At 42.6% G+C, this 21,104-nt stretch overlaps 1 protein-coding gene across 5 annotated transcripts in view; it reads left to right on the top strand.

Moving 5' to 3' along the window:
• Nucleotides 1–7,254: 7,254 nt before the first annotated feature.
• Nucleotides 7,255–21,104, top strand: part of mlip (muscular LMNA-interacting protein) — a 36,759-nt gene continuing 22,909 nt past the window's right edge. For all 5 annotated transcript variants that reach the window (XM_016256790.1, XM_016256788.1, XM_016256787.1 and 2 more), the window contains exons 1-2: nucleotides 7,255–7,385; nucleotides 19,781–19,897. In XM_016256790.1, the coding sequence (XP_016112276.1) occupies nucleotides 7,350–7,385; nucleotides 19,781–19,897 (153 nt within the window). In that variant the 5' untranslated portion in view covers nucleotides 7,255–7,349. The remainder of the gene's footprint in view (nucleotides 7,386–19,780; nucleotides 19,898–21,104) is intronic.

The following is a 21,104-nucleotide window of genomic DNA, read 5'->3' as shown; positions in this document are numbered from 1 at the left end:
AGGAAAGTAAGGGTTTCGGTCATGCAGGAAGCAGGTGGTTAAACATGGGATAGTCATGTGGCGTCACGCTGTATATCCTGTGCTTGCCTGAGGGCATTATTTAATTATTTTCCTGTTCTGGACATAATGGTTCCATCCATTGGTGGGTCCCAAGACATGGGGTTTCTATAGGTTGTGAATGAACTCTTTCAGTCCTTGATACCAAGAAAGCTTTGTCGTCTCCAGATCGAATTAGTTTCGATCTCATGAGTAGATGAGTTTACCATACTGACAGGAAATCAACCAAGAATATGGGATTCATGTGCTGGGTGACTTAGGAAACTTTGTGAATGCTGATATCAGTGTCTGCTCATATTAAGAAAATCCCTACAGAGGGAATGGAGACGTCACATCGTGACTGATGAATTGGGATCTCGTTTAGCGAGACCAATCCACTTTGAGTGTAAACTAAATGAGCATTGGCATATTGGCATGCGATAATTGCATCCAGCTGCCGCTGATACACAGCGTGAGCATAAAAAGGCAGCCGGCGCAAAGGTTTTTGCGTTTTTGCTGAGGAGCCGAGTCGGTGACCCGGCCGCTCAGCGGTGGTACAGCAGCCGTGGCGACAGGATGTGACGTCTCCATTCCCTCCTTCAGGGAACGAGGGTTACATACGTAACCGAGATGTTCCCTTTCAATCGGTCACTACGAGTCACGTCGTGACCGACAAATTGTCCCTACCAAAGCACCATGCTACCCCTTCCAGTGTCCTGTGCGAGACGCCTGCGCCCCTTTTCAGTGTAGGCTAGGGAAGACCAGTCACTGTTGTTGTAGCACTACCCACTCAGTGAGACTGGATAACACTGGGAAAACGTACCCGTTCCACTTGGAACAGGAACGTTGCGGAAGCCCCATCCTTCCCGAAGGAGGTTTCGGAAGCACTTACACATATGAACATCCGTTTAGGTGTATATGAAAGATTAGAGGTGATTGTAACCCTCTTGGAAATGGCAGAAGTCTGCCAGGGAAACATGGGCTCTGAGGCTATACCGTGGACTTTACACATATGGGAACCACTTAGGCCTCTACATATGGAACCCAGCCCTCTACCGGTTCTCAAGGATTCAACGAGTGAAGGACTGGCGCGGGACGTTCCGCCACGTCTGGTTGCCAAGGGGATGGAGGAGCTCGACTGGGTCTACAGTACAGACAGTCTGGAGCAGTTTTAGCAAGCTGATGCTAAACCGGAACCACTCAGTGCTTCTACCCGTTTGAGGTGAGAACGCAGGAGGATACCGGCTCCACACGATGGCTATAGATCTAGCGAACGTGTTGGGGATCGCCCAGCCCGCGGCTCTACAAATATCTCTCAGCGAGGTGCCACGAGCAAGCGCCCAGGAGGATGCAACACTCCTAGTTGTGTGAGCTCGCAACCTGAGGGGGCAGGGCACACCCTGTGCCTGATAAGACAGGGTAATGGCATCCACAATCCAGTGGGCCTTCCTCTGCTTAGAGACGGCCTTCCCCCTCTGCCGGCTTCCGTAACAGACAGAGAGCTGGTCTGAGGTCCTAAAGCTTTGTGTCCGGTCTACGTAGCATCTCAAGGCTCGGATGGGACAAAGCAAAGCTAGGCTTGGTCTGCCTCCTCAAGGGGCAGTGCTTGCAGGCTCACCACCTGGTCCCTGAAGGGAGTAGTGGGAACCTTGGGCACATAGGCGGGCCGGGGCCTCAGGATTATCTGGGAGTCAGCTGGCCCAAACTCTAGGCACAAATTGTTAACCGAAAATGCATGTAGGTCCCCTACCCTCTTGATGGAGGCCAGCACAAGCAGGAGCAGAGTTTTCATTGAAAGAAACTTTAGCTCAACTGACTGCAAAGGCTCAAATGGGCCCTGCTGTAGTGGTTTAAGCACCAGAGACAGGTCCCAAGAGGGTATGGAGGGGGGCAGGGGAGGATTTAACCTTCTCGCCCCCCCTAAGGAACCTGATGACCAGGTCATGCTTCCCTACCGACTTCCCTTCCACGGGGGCATGGTTAGCAGCAGTCACAGTGACATAGACTTTAAGGGTGGAGGGAGACAGCCTTCGCTCCAACCTTTGCTGCAAAAAGGAAAGCACGACCCTGATCGGGCATTTCCGGGGGTCTTCTTGGTGAGAAGAACACCACTCGATGAACAGGTTCCATTTCAAGGCGTAAGCGTGTCTCGTAGACGGTGCTCTCGCCGAAGTGATGGTGTCAACTACCTCTTAGGCTAGGTCACCAAGAACTTCCACGTCCCGTCCTGGGACCAGACATGAAGTTTCCAGAGGTCTGGACTTGGGTGACACAGGATGCCCCATCTCTGAGTAAGTAGATCCTTCCTCAGGTGAATCTGCCAGGGAGGGGCTGTAGCGAGGAGCATTAGTTCGGGGAACCAGGTACGAGTGGGCCAATACGGCGCCACAAGAAGGACCTGCTCCTGGTCCTCCCTGACCTTGCACAGCGTCTGTGCGAGAACGCTCACTGGGGGAAACGCATTTTGCATCCGTGCCGAGTGTTCCCTCGGTCAGGGAGTAGAACAACTGGCAGTGAGAGGTTTCTGGAGAGGCAAACCGGTCTACCTGAGTGGCTCCGAAACATCTCCAAATCAGCTGGACCATCTGGGGAAGGAGTCTCCATTTTACCGGGAGCGTAGCTCGTGACAGCTCGTCGGCCGTACGGTTGAGCAGAATGTGAATGGCACGAAGTGACCTCAGCACCTTCCGACTCCAAAGGAGGAGGTGGCGGGCGAGTTGCGACATGTGACGGGAGCTCAGACCACCTTGTCGGTTGATGTACGCAACGGTCGCCATGTTGACCGTTCGGACCAGCATGTGCTTGCCTCGTAAGCGCCCTTTGAGACGGTTCAAGGCAAGGCACACCGCTAACAACTCTAGGCAACTGATATGCCAGTCCAGTTGCGGGGGCCCATCCACACCCCGACACTGCGTGCCCGTTGTACGTGGCCCCCCCAGCCAGTGGTGGAGGCATCCGTGTAAACCACAGCAAGCCTGGAGTTCTGTTCTAGGGGCATTCCTGCCCGGAGAAACGTAAGGTCTGACCATGGGATGAAGGTTTGGCGACAGGCCGGTGTAACTTGGACCCGGTGAGTGCCGCGCTGCCACGCCCACCTCAGGACTCGGCCATGAAGTCAGTGCTGAAGCAGCCTCATATGAAGCAGCCCCAGCGGCGTAACTGCTGCTGCAGCTACCATATGCCCCAGGAGCCTCTGAAATAGTTTCAGTGGGGCCGCTGTCCTGACCTTGGATGAATTCAAGCAGTTCAGCACCGACCGCGCACGTTCATCTATGAGGCGTGCTGTCTGTTCGACCAAATCCAACTCCATACCGAGAAAAGAGATCCTCTGCGTCGGGGAGAGTTTGCTTTTTTCCCAGTTGACCCGAAGACCCAACTGGCTGAGGTGCCGGAGCACCAGGTCTCTGTGCTCGCACAACTGATCCCGAGACTGTGCTAGTATAAGCCAATCGTCGAGATAGTTGAGGATGCGAATACCCTGCTCTCTGAGGAATAAGAACCCCCTCCGAGACTCTCATCGAGATATTCTAGATTCTCCACCCGGCTCTCCTCCACCGAGAAAAGAGATCCTCTGCGTCGGGGAGAGTTTGCTTTTTTCCCAGTTGACCCGAAGACCCAACTGGGTGAGGTGCCGGAGCACCAGGTCTCTTTGCTCGCACAACTGATCCCGAGACTGTGCTAGTATAAGCCAATCGTCGAGATAGTTGAGGATGCGAATACCCTGCTCTCTGAAGAATAAGAACCCCCTCCGAGACTCTCATCGAGATATTCTAGATTCTCCACCCGGCTGTCCTCTGGGGGAGGGAGAGGTGCATTCACCGTTCCCCAAAGAGTAGCTTCCTCCCTCTCTGGGTCACCTGTCCTGGGGCCTTATGCTCTTCTGCTCACCACCAGGTTTGACGGGGGCCTGGACGGGTGGGGCGGCCTGCCTACACCCAGTTCCAAGGCGCCGCTCACTCGAGGCTGCTGCGGATGTGGCGAAGAGCAGGCTGGGGCGGATGTGGCGAAGAGCAGGCTGGGGCGCTGCGGACGGCGGATGGGTGGAGGCAGCAGCTGCCCGCCGGGGCAGGATGTGACGAATCGCCTCAGTCTGCTTATGTGCAGCCGAGAACTGTTGGGCAAAGCTCTCGACCGCGTCGCTGAAGAGGCCGGTCTGGGACACAGGGACATTAAGGAACGGAACTTTGTCGGCGTCCCTCATGTCGACCAGACACAGCCAGAGATGGTGCTCCTGGACCTCAAGAAAACTCGACCCCACCACGACCCAGAGAACTCACGGTGACCTTCATCGCTCGGAGCGCGAGGTCAGTAGCGCTTGGGAGCGCTTTCAGAACTTCCAGATCGTGACCACCCTCATGCAGGTTCTTCAGTGCCTTGGCCTGATGAACCTGCCGTGACGCCATAGCGTGTAAGGTGGAGGCAGCTTCTCCACAAGCCGTATAAGCACAGCTGGTCAGACCAGACGACTGCCTACAGACCTGTTCGGTGCCTTGGCCTGATGACCCTGCCGTGACGCCATAGCGTGTAAGGTGGAGGCAGCTTCTCCACAAGCCGTATAAGCACAGCTGGTCAGACCAGACGACTGCCTACAGACCTGGGGGGAGAGCGACGGGTTACCCTGCCAGGCCGGTCTGGGACACAGGGACATTAAGGAACGGAACTTTGTCGGCGTCCCTCATGTCGACCAGACACAGCCAGAGATGGCGCTCCTAGACCACATGTGTGGACATCGCATGACCCAGAGAACTCGTAGTGACCTTCGTCATTCGACGCGCGAGGTCAGTAGTGGTTCTGAGCTATTTCAGAACTTACAGATCATGACTACCTTTATGCAGGTTCTTCAGTACCTTGGCCTGATAAACCTGCAGTAACGCCATAGCGTGTAAGGCAGAGGCAGCTTCTCCACAAGCTGTATAAGCACTGCCTGTCAGACCAGACAAATGCCTACAGACCTGGGAGGGGAGTGACGGGTTACCCTGCCAGGAGGAGGCGGTCTTAGGACACAACTGCACCGGGGGGATCGCCGTATACCCCCTTGCTGCACCCCCAATGAGGATGGTGAGGGAGGAGGAACCAGCAGGTCGGTTTCCGGCAGTAAAAGGTGCCATCCATGAGCTGGTTAGCTCCATGGAGGTTTCTGTTTCCACTCGACCCTACCCTCTCAGCGGCCCGGGAAAGCATAGCCGACATCTCTGGATCTGATTCAGACCTTTCCACCGTCCCGGAGGGCGGCAGCTCCGCCGGATCTTCCCCTCCAGAAAGCTCTCCCTCCGATGCAGTGATCGACATCCGGTCGTCGGGAGGAGCACCGAAGGATATCGCTGGTAAGCACTTTGAAGAGGGCCAAGGGTCCTTTGGCGGCTTGATTGGTTGCGAAGCGCTAGAGGAGTGATGGTCCTCCAAGGGTTGGTTCCCTTAGGGCAGGGGTAGGCAAGTTTGGTCCTCGAGAGCCGCAGTCCTGCAGAGTTCAGCTCCAACCCTAATCAAACACACCTGAACAAGCTAATCAATGTCTTCAGGATTACTAAGGCTATAGGCAGGTGAGGTTTTTTTTCAGGGTCGGAGCTGAACTTTGCAGGACTGCGGCTCTCTAGGACCGAACTTGCCTACCCCTGCCTTAAGGGTTTGCCACCACTGTAACCCTCAGTCCGCCTGTGCTACTGCCCGAAGTAGTCCACGCCTGGCTGCCACCAAGACGAACACTAGATTGCGGCAGAGGCAACGGAGCTCCACCCCACTGGAGGAAATGGAGACTGGCCCACAGCACAGAGATGGTCATCTTCCCGCAATGGGAACATGACTCATCCTCGAACGCCACCTCAGCGTGTTTAATGCCCAGACACGTGACGCAGCGATACCAAAGTGAAAAGCTGGTATGCATTGCACCGGCTACCTTTTTATGCTCACGCTGAGATCAGCGGCAGCTGGATGCAATTGTCGCATGCCAATGTGCATTGGCTCGTTTAGTTTACACTCAAAGTGGATTGGTCTCCCTAAGCGAGATCCCAATTCTTTGGTCATGTGACTCATAGTGACCGACTGAAAGGGAACAGTAGGTAGCACAATTTTACAACAAAAAATGCTACCTGTCTGATTATGGTTTATTAACGTCTACACCTACCTCAACCCTAAACCTACCCTTACAGTAATGCAAATACACTATGTGTTGAGCAGTAATTATGTTGTGGTTGCAGTGTAGTCTTTCAGGTTCCTGGGTACTACCATCTCTCAGGACCTGAAATGGGACAATCACATCGACTCTATTGTGAAAAAGGCCTAGGTGAGGCTGTATTTCCTCCGCCAGCTGAGGAAGTTCAACCTGCCACAGGAAAAACTGTATGGAATATTTACCCCACGCCTCCAAATCGAACTGTATAAAAAGAAGACAAGATGATCATTCTGGAGCTGTGTTTTCGCTGCAGAGAGAGCCATCTCCGCTTTATTATTTATTATCATTGATGATGTAATAAAGTGTATCTCCTGGCATCAAAAACAAGACTGAGTGTGGTTCCTAAGATGAGAAGCAGAAGACACCACACCTGTGTTCATCTATAACTGTTTGGTTTGGCTCAGCTACCAAATCAGAAATCAGAAGACTACAACGGACAGTCAGGACTGCTGAGAGAATTATTGGTGCCCCCCTGCCCAACCTCCAAGATCTTTACACTTCTAGAGTGAATAAAAGGGCTTAGAAAATCACTCTATACCCCTCACACCCAACACACTTTCTCTTTGAACTGTTGCCCTCTGGCTGGTGCTACAGAGCACTGAGCACCAAAACAGCCAGATACAAGAACAGTTTTCCCCCCAGGCCATATCCCACTTGAACAACACATAACAAACCTCAGTACTGTACATCTGTAAATAACTCATCAAAACATTCCTCTGTAAATAGCACATATGCACATTCACAATTCTGTTTATTAACATTTTTATTTTTCTCTATATTTTATTACTGTATTGTTATTTATAATTTATTGTCTATTCTTTTTATTGTTAGTGTTTTTATTACCTGAAATTATACAACTAGCTGCACACTTTAACATTTTATTAACCATAGTGAAAAAGCAGTACTTCCAATAAGATTGTCCAGTCATCATGGACAGCAATGATTTGGCTGTAATTGCTGTTGTCATGGGCTCCCTGCTGTCTGCAGTCTATTTGAGGCTTTCTTGGCTCTATAAATGGAAGCCTACAGCATTCGAGAGTTATCACGACACTACACACTCTCACTCATGTCAAGCTGAACACGGAGGGCATGAATGCCAGTATAGCAGTCTCTATCCATCCAAGCCTTCAACACAAGCACACACATGGCTTTGGAAGAACCACACAGGACCTTGGGAAAGGTAAGTAGCCAAATGGCCGAAAAGCCCCAGGCTATAGAATGGAAACGCGAGTGGCTACAGCAAGGGAATTATTGTGTGGGTTTCTTCCTTCAGGACTGACAGTGACTCCATTTAACCTGAAAAGTTTTTCTTTTGCTGTATGCAGTGTGTAGCTGAGTTGAATTAGACTTTTAGTTTCAACACATGTTTGGGGCGGAACAGGGTCCATTGTCAATGAAGATGGAAAAAACAAATGTTGACGTATTTGCTGCTGAAAAGTTCATGGTCAGAAAGGCAACAGGTGTACAGGAATTAAACAATATTTCAGCACAACGACTATGTGATGGCTGAGCTATATGTAAATATGTGAAATTAATTCTACTCATTACTTAATTCTACTCTTATTTAAGATTATGCATAATACATTCTAATATATGACACATATACTGTAGTTTTTAGAATATTTAAATTAATTAGGGCAGTGTCTGTATGTCTGCACAGTGGCAAATGTAGAGTAAATTATGTATAATATTTATCACAAAATAATTTGACTGTATAAATGATAATATACTTGACTGACTCTTATTAATGTTACCCCCAGGGCCGGGGAGTGTTACATGAGTGTTGTGTACCTAACGCCTTGTGTTGGCTCTGCCTCGCGTGTGTGGTGTTGCATAAGCTATATTTATCTATGAGGCATTATGCGAGATGCTTTACCTTTTACTGTTTGTTTAGTGTCAATTTTAATTCGTAACAAATAACCGGGCAGGTTGCTGTGAAACAAGTTTACAACCATACACAATCAGTTATGTGTTAGTGTAATGGCAGCTGAGTTTTCAGCCAATTTCTCATTGCCAAGGGATGCATTTGAAAGGGTTATAGCAGTAGAATGCTAGGGATGATGCAGAACTGCCTCTCTGAGCATTGTAAATAGAATAAGCCTGCTAGTGTTTCCCAGCTTTGATGCAGTCTCTTATCATATGGCAAAACCCACAGGCCCTTGACAGCCTTTGAACTCTTTGAGCTGCAGGCAGAGCCGAGCTGGAAGCGGCATGGGTGTGCTCGCTGAAGTGGGAGGGAAGGGGTTTCTTCTAAAACCCAACGACACACCCACATGTGGATTTTAAAACCCAGCTGACATACTAGCATTTATGCAAACTTAACTCACTGGCATTCAAAACATGTGACTTCAGTCTGCTGCCAGAGGCATTCTGTTTTTGTTTATCCTGCACTTACTGCAAAGCTCCTCTCAAGACAACAACATCTGAATCAGACATTAGATAAGTACCTACTGCCTATGGGAATTACAAAGTCAAATTCAGACAGCAGGGAATGAAAATAGATGGTTATTTACAGTGAAAACTGATAACAAGAAGTTATTAGCTTCAAAAGTTTGTTAACCCTCTACTGCACACATTTTTATATTCTTATATTTAGAACATGTAGTATCCTGTTTAAAACTATGTAGTTCCTGTGAAAAAAATGTAGTTCCTGTGTAAAAACTGTCCTGAGCTCAACACATTTTTTAAGCATTCAGATGTTATGTTTTTGTGAATACAACATATTAGGAAATGAACCAGAAATGAACCCTGTGCCAACCTACCCTAGGCTCCCTTATCTAATTTTCTGTAATAAGAAAATGAAATAATTACTGGACTGGATTCTTGCCAGTCTTTTCATTGTTAAAAATCCTCTATTTCAAGGCTTTGTGCAAAAAGGAAAAAACAAACAAACAAAAAAAAAACATTGTCACCATATTTTGTACACATAGTGATTGGAGTGTCCTTGCATCCTGCATCTGTCTGTCTTTCTGTCAAGCAGGGTTCAAACACAGGTCCTCTGAAGCACAACCACACTGTTGTTGGAGAGACTTTAATACTTATTAATAGTTTTTAATGCTTAAAAGGCATTGTCACCATCAGATTACACCATGGAATATGGTCCCTAAACTTATGCCCCGCCTACAGCCAGAGTTGTTGCTGGCCAAATAGGGTTGCAGTTGGGTAGAAATAATGGTTACACTTTATTTTGATAGTCCACTTTAGACATTCTACTAACTATACGTAACTCTGCAACTACATGTGAACTAATTCTCATTCATTTGCAACTACATGTCTACTAACTCTCAGAGTACACTGTTAGGTTAGGTTTAGGGTTAGTAGAATAAGTTGACATATACTTGCAGAGTTTCTCATAGTCAGTATGTCGTATGTTGTGGACCCATCAAAATAAAGTGTTAGAAGATATTAAGCAGACAGTCTACTAATACTCTAATGACTGCTAGTTGGCATGTAGTGAGAAAGTTACTGACTGTTAGTAGAAAGTCTAAAGTGGATTATCAAAATAAAGTGTTTCCGAAATAACTTTCCGGGATATTGTGTGTATATGTAACTGGCCATACTTGCACCACTTTGAATGGTGTTTGAACCATTGGCATTGGAGTTGGGCTTACTAACAAGGATGCTAAAGACCCCCCTAAACCTCACTCGCATCTGGGTCACGGCACCAACTCACACTGCTCTAAAGTGCATTGGTAGGTACAATGCATAGTAGATTGGGTGCAAAATCCATTGCCATACTTCTGCTAGAATGTAGACAAGACAGAATGTTGCTATGCAAAAAAAACTGTGGGTGCTTTACCATCATACAGTGAACATATGTTTTGCAGTACGGCTGTAACCAGTGTCAAAACTTCAACAAATCAAGTCAAGTTCATGCTAACTAAGTCTGATACCAGGCAACATGCCTGAATTGCTAATATAAACCCCCAAAAATATACAGATAATGAAGGTTGGCTGTAAAAGAGTGATTAGACAGCACAAGACAACCTCCATTTGTTTGCTGTAAAGTTGAATCTGTGTATAGCTTGTGAAGGAAACCATTGAAAGATGTAGCTTTCTTTTAATATACTGATTCATGTTTCTCAGTGAAGTGAAGTGAACCGAAGTCTCGTTTTGCTGTAAACAGCTCTTACTGAAGCGTCAGCTGTGTTTTATACTCAGATGTCAAATGTCTTGGAAAATGAACTGGCCTGCATGTTTAATTTGACAGGCTTACTGTGGAAATACAACTAAAGGTCAATTCAGCATTATTGCTGGGGCAGCCAAATCGTTACTTGACAAACTAAATCTGGGCTGTAAACATTGGGCCAGTTGCATAAACATGGCCACTATGTTAGGACTGTGTCTTAAAAACTAGTTTGACCAACAAACAGCAGTTAAACAAGTGGTAAACACTTTTACTTTTCCAATTCAAATTAGAATCTTGAGTAGAGTCTTGAAGAACAAATAAAAAGATAACACTTTAGTTTAGGGACCAGTTCTCACTGTTAACTAGTCGCTTATTAGCATGCATATTACTAGCATATTGCATGTTCATTAGTGCTTATAAAGCACATATTACCGCGTTATTCTGCATGACCATATTTTAGATTCCTTCATCCCCCCAATACCTAAACCCAACAACTACCTTACTATTGATAAGCAGCAAATTAGGAGTTTATCGAGACAAACGTGATAGCTAAGAGGGAGTTAATAGTGAGAACTGGATCCCAAACTAAAGTGTGACCAAAGAAGAAAAGAATACAAATACAAAAATAAAAAAATAGATGACTTACTTTTAAAACTAGTCTAAACAGGTGACGCAACTGTACACAGCTGTAGAGCTGTAGAGCCACTGAGCTCAGAGCAGGTTTTATCCCTTTTGATTATTTTTTAGAAAACTTTAAATCTAACCGGTGAAAGCTGCCCAGTGTTCAGTGCATTGGGTCTTCATGTTTTGTTGAACTGCTAATCAAGGAGATGCTGAATTTGAGTTCTGTGTTCTGGATAAAACACTATGCTGGGAAACAGCCTGGGACAAACACACCCCTTGCAAGGGTACGGACTGGAAATTTGAGCTGTAAGGAACGGTATGATCCGCATTACACTGTGGGCTACAGGCAAGAGAGAGCGAGTGAGATTTTATAGGCGAGTAGGAAATGCCTGCTGAGGCCTTTGACTGCTTGTGTTTGTTTGTGGCTTTCACTGTCACTGTGGTTACACTACGGTGTATGTGTGTTAAGGGTGACAGTGTAAAAGGTTAAATATAGTGAATATAACGTGAAGACTAAAAATATTTAATGACCTCATGAAATGGGGCAAGCACAGCTAGGGTGGGATACATGGGAGGCACATGTATTTTTTCATAGTTAATAGCCTTGCATTTATGTCACAGTCCAGGAGGTCTAGGAGAAACATGGATGTTTAAGAGAACAGTCAATCACAAGTAAAAAGTAAAAGTATAATGAAAATACTTCCATCTTCAAGAATCGGCTAAAAACACATCTCTTCCATCTTTACTTGACCCTCTAACGGTCGCCGTGATTTTGCCAAGTAAGACATGTTCCTGGATCAACAACTTTTGTCATCAACATAACTGTCCAAAAATATAGACTTAACCCAATCCCTACCCCTAAACCTAACCCTACCCATAATTTATTCCTAAAAACAGCGTGATATGAAAGCTGATTAACAAGGGTGTAGAAGCACCTAACCCTGATTGTAAGCCTAAAACAGATATTTTCTGAAAAGTTGTCCCTCAATTCTGATTGGTTGATAGGAATGTTGTTCCAGGATCAACAAGGTGTCACAGTTTGTGGGTCCGTGTGCTCATTCCTATGTGTGTGTGTTGCGTGGTTGTCTGCTGCGTCTGGTAACCCCGCCTCCTAATCAGGTGTTCACCTGAAGCCTATCTGGGCTGCCTTTATCTGGCTCGCTCTTTCACAGTCCTTTGTCAGTTCGTTGTCTCGCTCACCACTGTTTGTTCTCTCCTAGACTCCTAGTGTGTTCTCTGTGATCGTGCTCCGGTCCTTTTGTTTCCCATTGTCCAGACTTCTGCTCTCAGACTTTGTTTCTACGAGCTTGGACATCTCTCTCGGGATATCTGGATCTCCTGTTTGTTTCTACATTCGGAGAATTCATAATAAACTGTTTTTTTCTACACTCGCAATTGGATCTGAGCCTTGATTTCGTGACACAAGGCTGTTGATCCAGGAACGTGTTGTACTTGGTGAAATCACAGTCACACCCTCTAACTCTAGCACTCTCTATTCTAATTCTATTCTTTAAAAAAAATACTTGCCTCTTTTAGACTTGCACTCTATTCATTTCACTAACTTGTTCTCTTAAAAAAAACGAACACTAGCTTCTCTATTCTTTTTGTATTCTGTGTATTTGTTTTCTTTTTATTTATTATTCAATTAACAAAAAGCAAAAAAGGCCTCTAACACTAGCTAGCTCTGTTCTTTTTCTATTCTATCTGTTTTCCTTTTATTTATTATATATATATAAAAAAAACCTTGCTACGTGTGCTGCGTTAGGCTAACTGAGACTTGTTATAGCACTTGCACATTTTGTTGATTTTAATTGCTTCCATTGTGCTCATTTATAAGTCGCCTTGGATAAAAGTGTCTGCTAAATGACTAAATGTAATGTAAATGTAAATGTAAATGTTTCACTTTGTATTGCTCACACAAAAAGAAAAAAAAAGTTAAAAAAACATGGCTACTTTTGTCAAAACCATTAGTGGAGAAAGATGTTTTTTGGCAGCAGAATGGTGTCACTGCATCTACTGGCGAAACCTTGACTCTTTTGGGCAAAACCATGACTTGTGTGTGCTACGTGCTATTACTGTGCAGGTACACTTTCATTGTAGTGATCATTTGATTGGACTACATTTTAGTCATTTTGATTTCTTCCTTTGATGCTTTCAAAGTTATACTCATCATATTGCAGTGCTGTATCAACAGCAGCTACGCTATGTCATGTTATCTGAAATATTCAGCCAGCTGCTGAAAGTCATACATGAGAATATTTTATTACATTGTGAACATAGCTGCTGATTTGCATACAAGGTAACATTAAATGAAACCAAAACTCAAATTTCAAAATAACAACAGAAGCAGCCTGATCCACTTATTGCTACACTGTATAATACTTTTGGTGCCACTTTCTCTCTCTGTTTGAACACAAAACACTTTGACAAGAAGCCCATGGCTGGTCTTTAAAGTCTATTTTTATCCTGCATCCATGACAGAAGGAAAGGTTGAATGTCAAAGTTAAATCAAAGCAGCTCACCTGAGGCTTAACACGATGTACAGGTGCATCTCAATAAATTAGAATGTCATGGAAAAGTTCATTTATTTCAGTAATTCAACTCAAATTGTGAAACTCGTGTATTAAATAAATTCAATGAACACCGACTGAAGTAGTTTAAGTCTTTGGTTCTTTTAATTGTGATGATTTTGGCTCACATTTAACAAAAACCCACCAATTCGCTATTTCAACAAATTAGAATACTTCATAAGACCAATAAAAAAAAACATTTTTAGTGAATTGTTGGCCTTCTGGAAAGTATGTTCATTTACTGTACATGTACTCAATACATGGTAGGGGCTCCTTTTGCTTTAATTACTGCCTCAATTCGGCGTGGCATGGAGGTGATCAGTTTGTGGCACTGCTGAGGTGGTATGGAAGCCCAGGTTTCTTTGACAGTGGCCTTCAGCTCATCTGCATTTTTGGTCTCTTGTTTCTCATTTTCCTCTTGACAATACCCCATAGATTCTCTATGGGGTTCAGGTCTGGTGAGTTTGCTGGCCAGTCAAGCACACCAACACCATGGTCATTTAACCAACTTCTGGTGCTTTTGGCAGTGTGGGCAGGTGCCAAATCCTGCTGGAAAATGAAATCAGCATATTCAAAAAGCTGGTCAGCAGAAGGAAGCATGAAGTGCTCCAAAATGTCTTGGTAAACAGGTGCAGTGACGTTGGTTTTCAAAAAACACAATGGACCAACACCAGCAGATGACATTGCACCCCAAATCATCACAGACTGTGGAAACTTAACACTGGACTTCAAGCAACTTGGGCTATGAGCTTCTCCACCCTTCCTCCAGACTCTAGGACCTTGGTTTCCAAATGAAATACAAAACTTGCTCTCATCTGAAAAGAGGACTTTGGACCACTGGGCAACAGTCCAGTTCTTCTTCTCCTTAGCCCAGGTAAGACGCCTCTGACGTTGTCTGTGGTTCAGGAGTGGCTTAACAAGAGGAATACGACAACTGTAGCCAAATTCCTTGACACGTCTGTGTGTGGTGGCTCTTGATGCCTTGACCCCAGCCTCAGTCCATTCCTTGTGAAGTTCACTCAAATTCTTGAATCGATTTTGCTAGTTGATTAGTTGATTAGCTGATTGGCATGTCACCATATTCTAATTTGTTGAGATTGGTGGGTTTTTGTTAAATGTGAGATCACAATTATTCAGTTTGTTCTCATCACCAGTGTCATGGGCATATGCACTTATTATCATCATCAGTAAATTAAGAAAATGGTAGTGCCAGAAGGCAATGATTTATTATCAGTAAGGCACAGGAACTCAGTAAAAATGCTGTCCTGTTTTGTAACATCATTAATTGTTCAAGCATGAGATGACCTACAATTATCAAACCTTCTATATTGCATCATGTTGATTCCTGTTATTTAGTTGATCCACTCTGACTAATTCCTGACTGGAGGGTTGAAAATCTCCCGCTAAGCCTAATTAGTGATCTTCATTATGAAGATACACGGGCCTATTGCCTTTAAATTGACGAGAGGCACTGCCAGGCAACACACGGCTGCATCACTTTGCATTCATAGCTCTTTTTAAGTCTTCAGATTGTATTGCAAATATTAGATGCTAATTTATGAGTTAATTCCATTATCTGGGTATGCTCACCATATGATGTACCGTGCATTTTAAGTGATAATTAATGGCTGTTTTTTTATTAGGAGAATATTTTTGACCTTGTTATTTTGTCTTGGTTTAAAAAAAAAATTAGTTAAAGTGTTTTGCAATTGACTGCGCGACAGAAGATATGAATAAAGAACTAAAAATAATCACTTTTGTAATCATGAACAATAGCAAGCTCGAGCAGCAAGTTTCTGTACTCCTGATTATTTTGGTGTGAGCAGGACCATACATGTGCTACAGTAAAGGCAGTGAATTAATTTAAAACCAGAATCAAGTATTGGTAAGACCATTGGCAGGTAATATACAGTTGTGGTCATAAGTTTACCTAAAGCTTGCAGAATCTGCAAAATGTTAATAATTTTATCAAAATAAGAGGGATCATAAAAATAGTATGTTTCTTTTTTTGTTGTTGTTAATTGTTAATTAATTGTTAATACATACATATTGATTAATTCAGTTACATGTCTGACAAAAATGGACCTTCTGGCAACACAAATGGAAAAGAAGCACATCAAGCTTTGGAGAAGCCTCAGATTTTATTTTCTGCCTCTCTGAAAATATTTCATTTAATTTAATTTTTCTTATTTGAACAACGGTAATTTTAAATGCAATGACAATTTATTTAATATCCAAAGGTTATATTTTAACATTCCATCTACACAAGCGGGGTAGGTGACAGCTTCTTTGATTATAATTGGAGAACTATGCAGAAACTCAGCGGAGAATTGCAAGATCAAAAAGCCATGTAAAATTGCTCAAGGGACCCCACTCTGCGTCATTATAGGCAATGATTAGGATGGGAGCATTTTGGAGTCTGTCATGTTGCGTCATTAGCAGTGTAAGTAGGGTGTCACTCTGCACACTCTGAATATGTGTGTCAAAGACACGGCCGGTGCGATGAATATGAACATGGAGGATAATTGTGCTGGGTTGCATTTTATACTATAGTTTGAGTTTAAAAGTGGAAGAACGTTTTTCATTCTGTTGTTTTTTTTATCATCACGGACATGGAAGCGAAAGTGAATTTTCTCAAAGGTCTAAGGATCATTATAGCCTATATATGATACATTAATACTGATTTGATAAGTTTTACTAGGAGGCAGGTCTGTAATTAAAATAGGCCATACAGTTTATTATGGCTAAGTATTTTAGATGGACCACGTTCACACAGCAGCAGACTATGGTTGTCAGTCCTGTATTTGAGTCCTTTAATACAGTTACATTCACACACAGTTTGCTTATTTATGCATTCTATAACCAAACTCAGAATATTTCGAGACTCACAAATGTAAGTAAATGTGGTTGTCAATCCCACACACTGACAGTGTTTATTTTTCTAGTGTTAGCTGTGTACTAACGTAGCTATTGGTAATATTACCTGATTACCAATTTCATATGTAAATGTGATGCACTGTAAAAAAAAATCCGTAAAATTTACGGTAAAAAAATGGCAGCTGTGGTTGCCGGATTTTTACCGTAAAAATACAGTAGCAACGTTTTAGATTTTACGGTTTTAACTTAAATACCGTAATTTCATTAACTGATACAATGTTAATATACCAACCTATTGAAGTACTGAAATCTGTTTTACACATGTGTAATACACTGATAACCACCAAATGCAGGAGGTGATGAGAAAGTCACATGATGAACCAAAGTCCACCACAAGCAGCTTTTAAATAATAACATATATAGAAGGTGCACAGTGTCATTCACACAAACACTAAACACCATCATGGTAACACACATGAAACTGAAATAATGCAATAAACATTCATTTAACAACATTAGGTGTAACACACAACTCTAATATACAAAACTGATAAGAAAATACTAAGAAGAAACAGTTATTTCAACAAAAAAAAACATCAAATATGAAATGTAATGCAGGGAATTCTGGGAATGTCAATTTACGGTTATTCACTGTAAATTATACAGTCTTTTTCACTTCCATAAAATGGTATACTACCATAAAATTAATGTCAAATACATGTAATGTCCAATACAGTTATTCACTGTATATAGTAGGGGAATTTACTATTAACCATTTAACAGGATTTTACTGTAGCATTTTTACAGTCTTTTACCGTTAAATTCACGGTCATTTTTTACAGTGTGGAAAGGCCTGTGGGGAATGAAATTAGTAAAGTACATGTTCTCAATGACACATTTATTGAAACTTTGATTTAATTAGCTTGAGAAAGGTATTATGCATAATCATGAATAAGTTACATTTTTGGAATTTGCCTATATTCTTTGATCAAATCCATCAGTGTAATGTGGGCAAATTAAACAGGGCTAGAAACATGTTCAGTGCAAAATTTAACTTGTTTATTGTATATCAGTGTCTAAAATGGCTCATGGGCTCAATGTCTGATTTTGTTGAGCAATGCATAGACTGACGGTCTGTTGGAAACAGAGTTGGAGTGGAGCGATGACAATTTGCCCTCCTCACTCAAAGTGATCTGTGAAACGTCCCAGTATGTTTATGGTAAATATCAGAATGTCATGTGCCCAATCAAATTGTAGTGCAATAACTCTTAATAATCTGTATAACCTTGTATATACAGCATCTGACCAAGAGAGTTCGTGGGAATAATGCTGTGTGTGTGTTCAAGGGCTCATGTGAATGCTTCAGAGCTTTTTAAATTAATTCCAAAGCTCTTTAATTTAACAGGAATTTCAATGAAAGGAGAAGATATGGCTGATGAACAGCCGAACAAGGAACAAAGAAAGAAAGTGTCATAACTGTGTTGTTGGAACATGGCTTAAGGGCCAGGGCTGTTGTACCAAAATCACAGGCAAAAATAACTGTTACTCCGACTTGCATATTGAGATTCACAGTGTTTTGAAGGGAATTGGAATCGAGCATATATGCACTTTCTCAGTGCTTTAGGCTTTATAAATATTTTTCCAATTCACTTTCAGCTCTGAGATTAACAAAACAATGTTACACACTTTGATTTGAACATTTTATCAAGGAATGGACCACAATCCCAAGACGATGTGAATGACGTAATCAAATAAAGAACACAAATAACAATATGCACTGCAAACTTGAAAATCTCAAAGATTTAATGCCATGAACAAGGCAATCAAGTGATTATTTCATCCTCAAAAGCACTTATGTCTTGTAAGCCCCATTATCATGTAAACACAACATTTTTGCTAGGCAGACTGATAAAAAAGCTCTTACTCCCAGAAGTCATACAAAGCCAGCCAATCAAATTAAACCTTGCCAGATCAAGAAAATGATTTGCAGTTATGTGCGCAATATGCATCAGACAGTCAGTGAATGGATTGTAGGCAGTCTATAGAATGTTAGGTTTAATGTTTGAAAAAGTGGTCTGGAGGGGGTACAGTTCATGTGAACACCAGAACAATTAGCAACTGTCCTAACTAATGGATGTTTATGGATTATGTTGTGGTCTTCCAGCTGTTCCTTATATGTACATTTAACTTTTCCGGCCTCTTATTGCTACCTGTCCCACCTTTTTTGGAATGTGTAGCTCTCATGAAATCCAAAATGAGCCAATATTTGGCATGACATTTCAAAATGTCTCACTTTCAACATTTGATATGTTATCTATATTCTATTGTGAATAAAATATAAGTTTATGAGATTTGTAAATTACTCCATTCCTTTTTTACTCACAATTTGTACAGTGTCCCAACTTTTTTGGAATTGGGTTTGTATAATAAATTTTACCCACTTTTTGACTATTTATCGGTCAAATTAACCTCTTAATCATCACATAAAAATTCAGCACACTGGTTTGCCACTTTACATATATCTTTGTTAGTTATTCAGACAAATACAATGTATGAATTATCCAGCATACAGTACATGAGAACTCCTTCAGAACTGCTGAAATCAGGTAGGTATGACATCTGCTAATAATCACAAACGTAACACTTCTCTGTCAAGAGAGCTAACAATAGTTAATTGTCAGATTTTAAAATGTGAGCAGGAAAGGGCCGTCCCCAACTCCTACATTTATACACTGAATGGACCCTCTGTTTCTAGCGCATTCCAATGACTATACAACAGCTTGAAAGCAATCTGGGAGACCACATATTATCATTCTCAAACCGTTTCATGTCAACGGCAGTGCTAAAGTCAGCAGAAGGTAAAACATTTCTTTTATAGTTATACTCTATTCTGCCATTTTAGGATTTGGATGCACAGAACATATATACTATGCAAGCATTCTTTACTTCCTCAAATGTTGTAGGAAATGAAGTGTCAAGCTTTCTTATGTCATCATTTTTAGGGTGGGAAACAAGTTTAAAATGTTGTCACTATTAGCAAGACAGACACGGATTTCATCCCCAGGAGCGCTCTGTTTACAAAATATATTAAACTGAAATCCAGAAAAGGCATGGTTGCAAAATTAATTGGCGTGAATTCCAGCAGCAAGATTTTGTAATCACAGCTCTTGATTCATGTTTCAGAGTGAAGACTCTAATCTCTAATCAGGCAATGTGAGGGTGAAACATTTCTGCTCATCTGTACACAGCACTCGGTTTGATTCTATCATTTATTGGCACAGACAGAAGCTTGATGGCTCTTTGTTGTTTTGCATTTGCTTCATGCTGTTCCTCTGTGTCTACTGAAATCACTTTAATAGTATGTCTATTTTACAGGTCACCACTGTGTTTGCAACTAAGCTGAAGTCTTTCACCTTTGTGCCACTTCTAAAAAGACTGCCTGTTGAGAACAAGGTTTGGAAAAAGGTACTTCAGGCAAGGAAACCAAACAAGGTAAGAACTACTCTTGAGACAGCTCAGTATGGTTCCTGTTATGTATGCCATATTGTGTATGCCAAAAGCATGAGAGGAAAAAACATCACACTACAAGGGCCCGTTCTTCGTACGTTGCTAACTCGGTTAGCTGGATTTGATTGTTGACGATTTCGCTTGATCTTGGATAATTTGGTTCTTCGAAAGCTCATCTTCACATTTGACATCGACACATGTCATCGACACATTTGTTGCTGTCATAGCAACAGGTCTGTAAGATTAAACCTGCTCGGGAGAAACTTATTTCATGTAAACAGAATTGCATTCATTTGAGTGGCAGCTATTATGGGAGTGGCTTGATGGAGCGCAGGAGATGCAGATAACTTGATCTTGACCCTTAAGAAACTTTAATTAATGCTGTCACGTAACAAATCTAATAAATAAAATAAAAATTAAATTAATTGCTAATTACAACATTGAAATAAAAATGTAAAACCTGTACAAATACTAGAAATCGTGAATATAAATAATTGGGAATCATGTAAAAAATACAAATAAATAAAAAACAGTGCACATTTCATTTATCTATTATAACATGTATGTAGTTTTGTTCGCTTGGCTGTTTCCTTATAAAGGTCCAGAAACTTTTTCGTTGTGCTCTGATTGGCCAGATATCCAGTGTGTTGTGATTGGCCGAATACCTCAAGCGTGTGACAGAAGTGTTACATCCCTTACCATATTGTGATGCCCTGTCCGGCCGGAGCGACGAGACGAAAACATGAAAACCCATTATAAACGAGGCATTCACAACAATACTACAGCGAGAATAAAAGTTAAGCCTTCTTTCTTTGCGTGAACATTATGCAAATCTTCCCACATCGTGACGTAGACATGTGGGGGCATGTTAGAACGATCCATTTTAGGTAGGCGTGTTTGACTCTTAACTTTTATAAAGAATATCTCTTTGGATTTGAGACTTTAGTCTTTTCAACTTTACAAATCTTCTTTATGTGCCAAGAGCTTGTAACACTCCAAAGAGAAAGGAAAAATTGAAATCATATGACCCTTTTAATTATATGATGTCATTACGTTGCTGTCTTGCCACCAGTCAATCGCTGCATTGCTGATCGTGGTTTTGAGTATCGATACATCTGCCCTTTTCGGGGAACAGACACGAGAACAAGCAGTAATCTTACCCAGGGAACAGGTTAATTATTTACTTTGTGCT

This window comes from Sinocyclocheilus grahami, unplaced genomic scaffold (assembly GCF_001515645.1).
Source record: "Sinocyclocheilus grahami isolate Dianchi unplaced genomic scaffold, SAMN03320097.WGS_v1.1 scaffold1475.1, whole genome shotgun sequence".
Lineage (NCBI taxonomy): Eukaryota > Metazoa > Chordata > Actinopteri > Cypriniformes > Cyprinidae > Sinocyclocheilus > Sinocyclocheilus grahami.
Note: the sequence above shows the minus strand (reverse complement) of the source record. Positions and strands in the feature narration are given on the sequence as shown.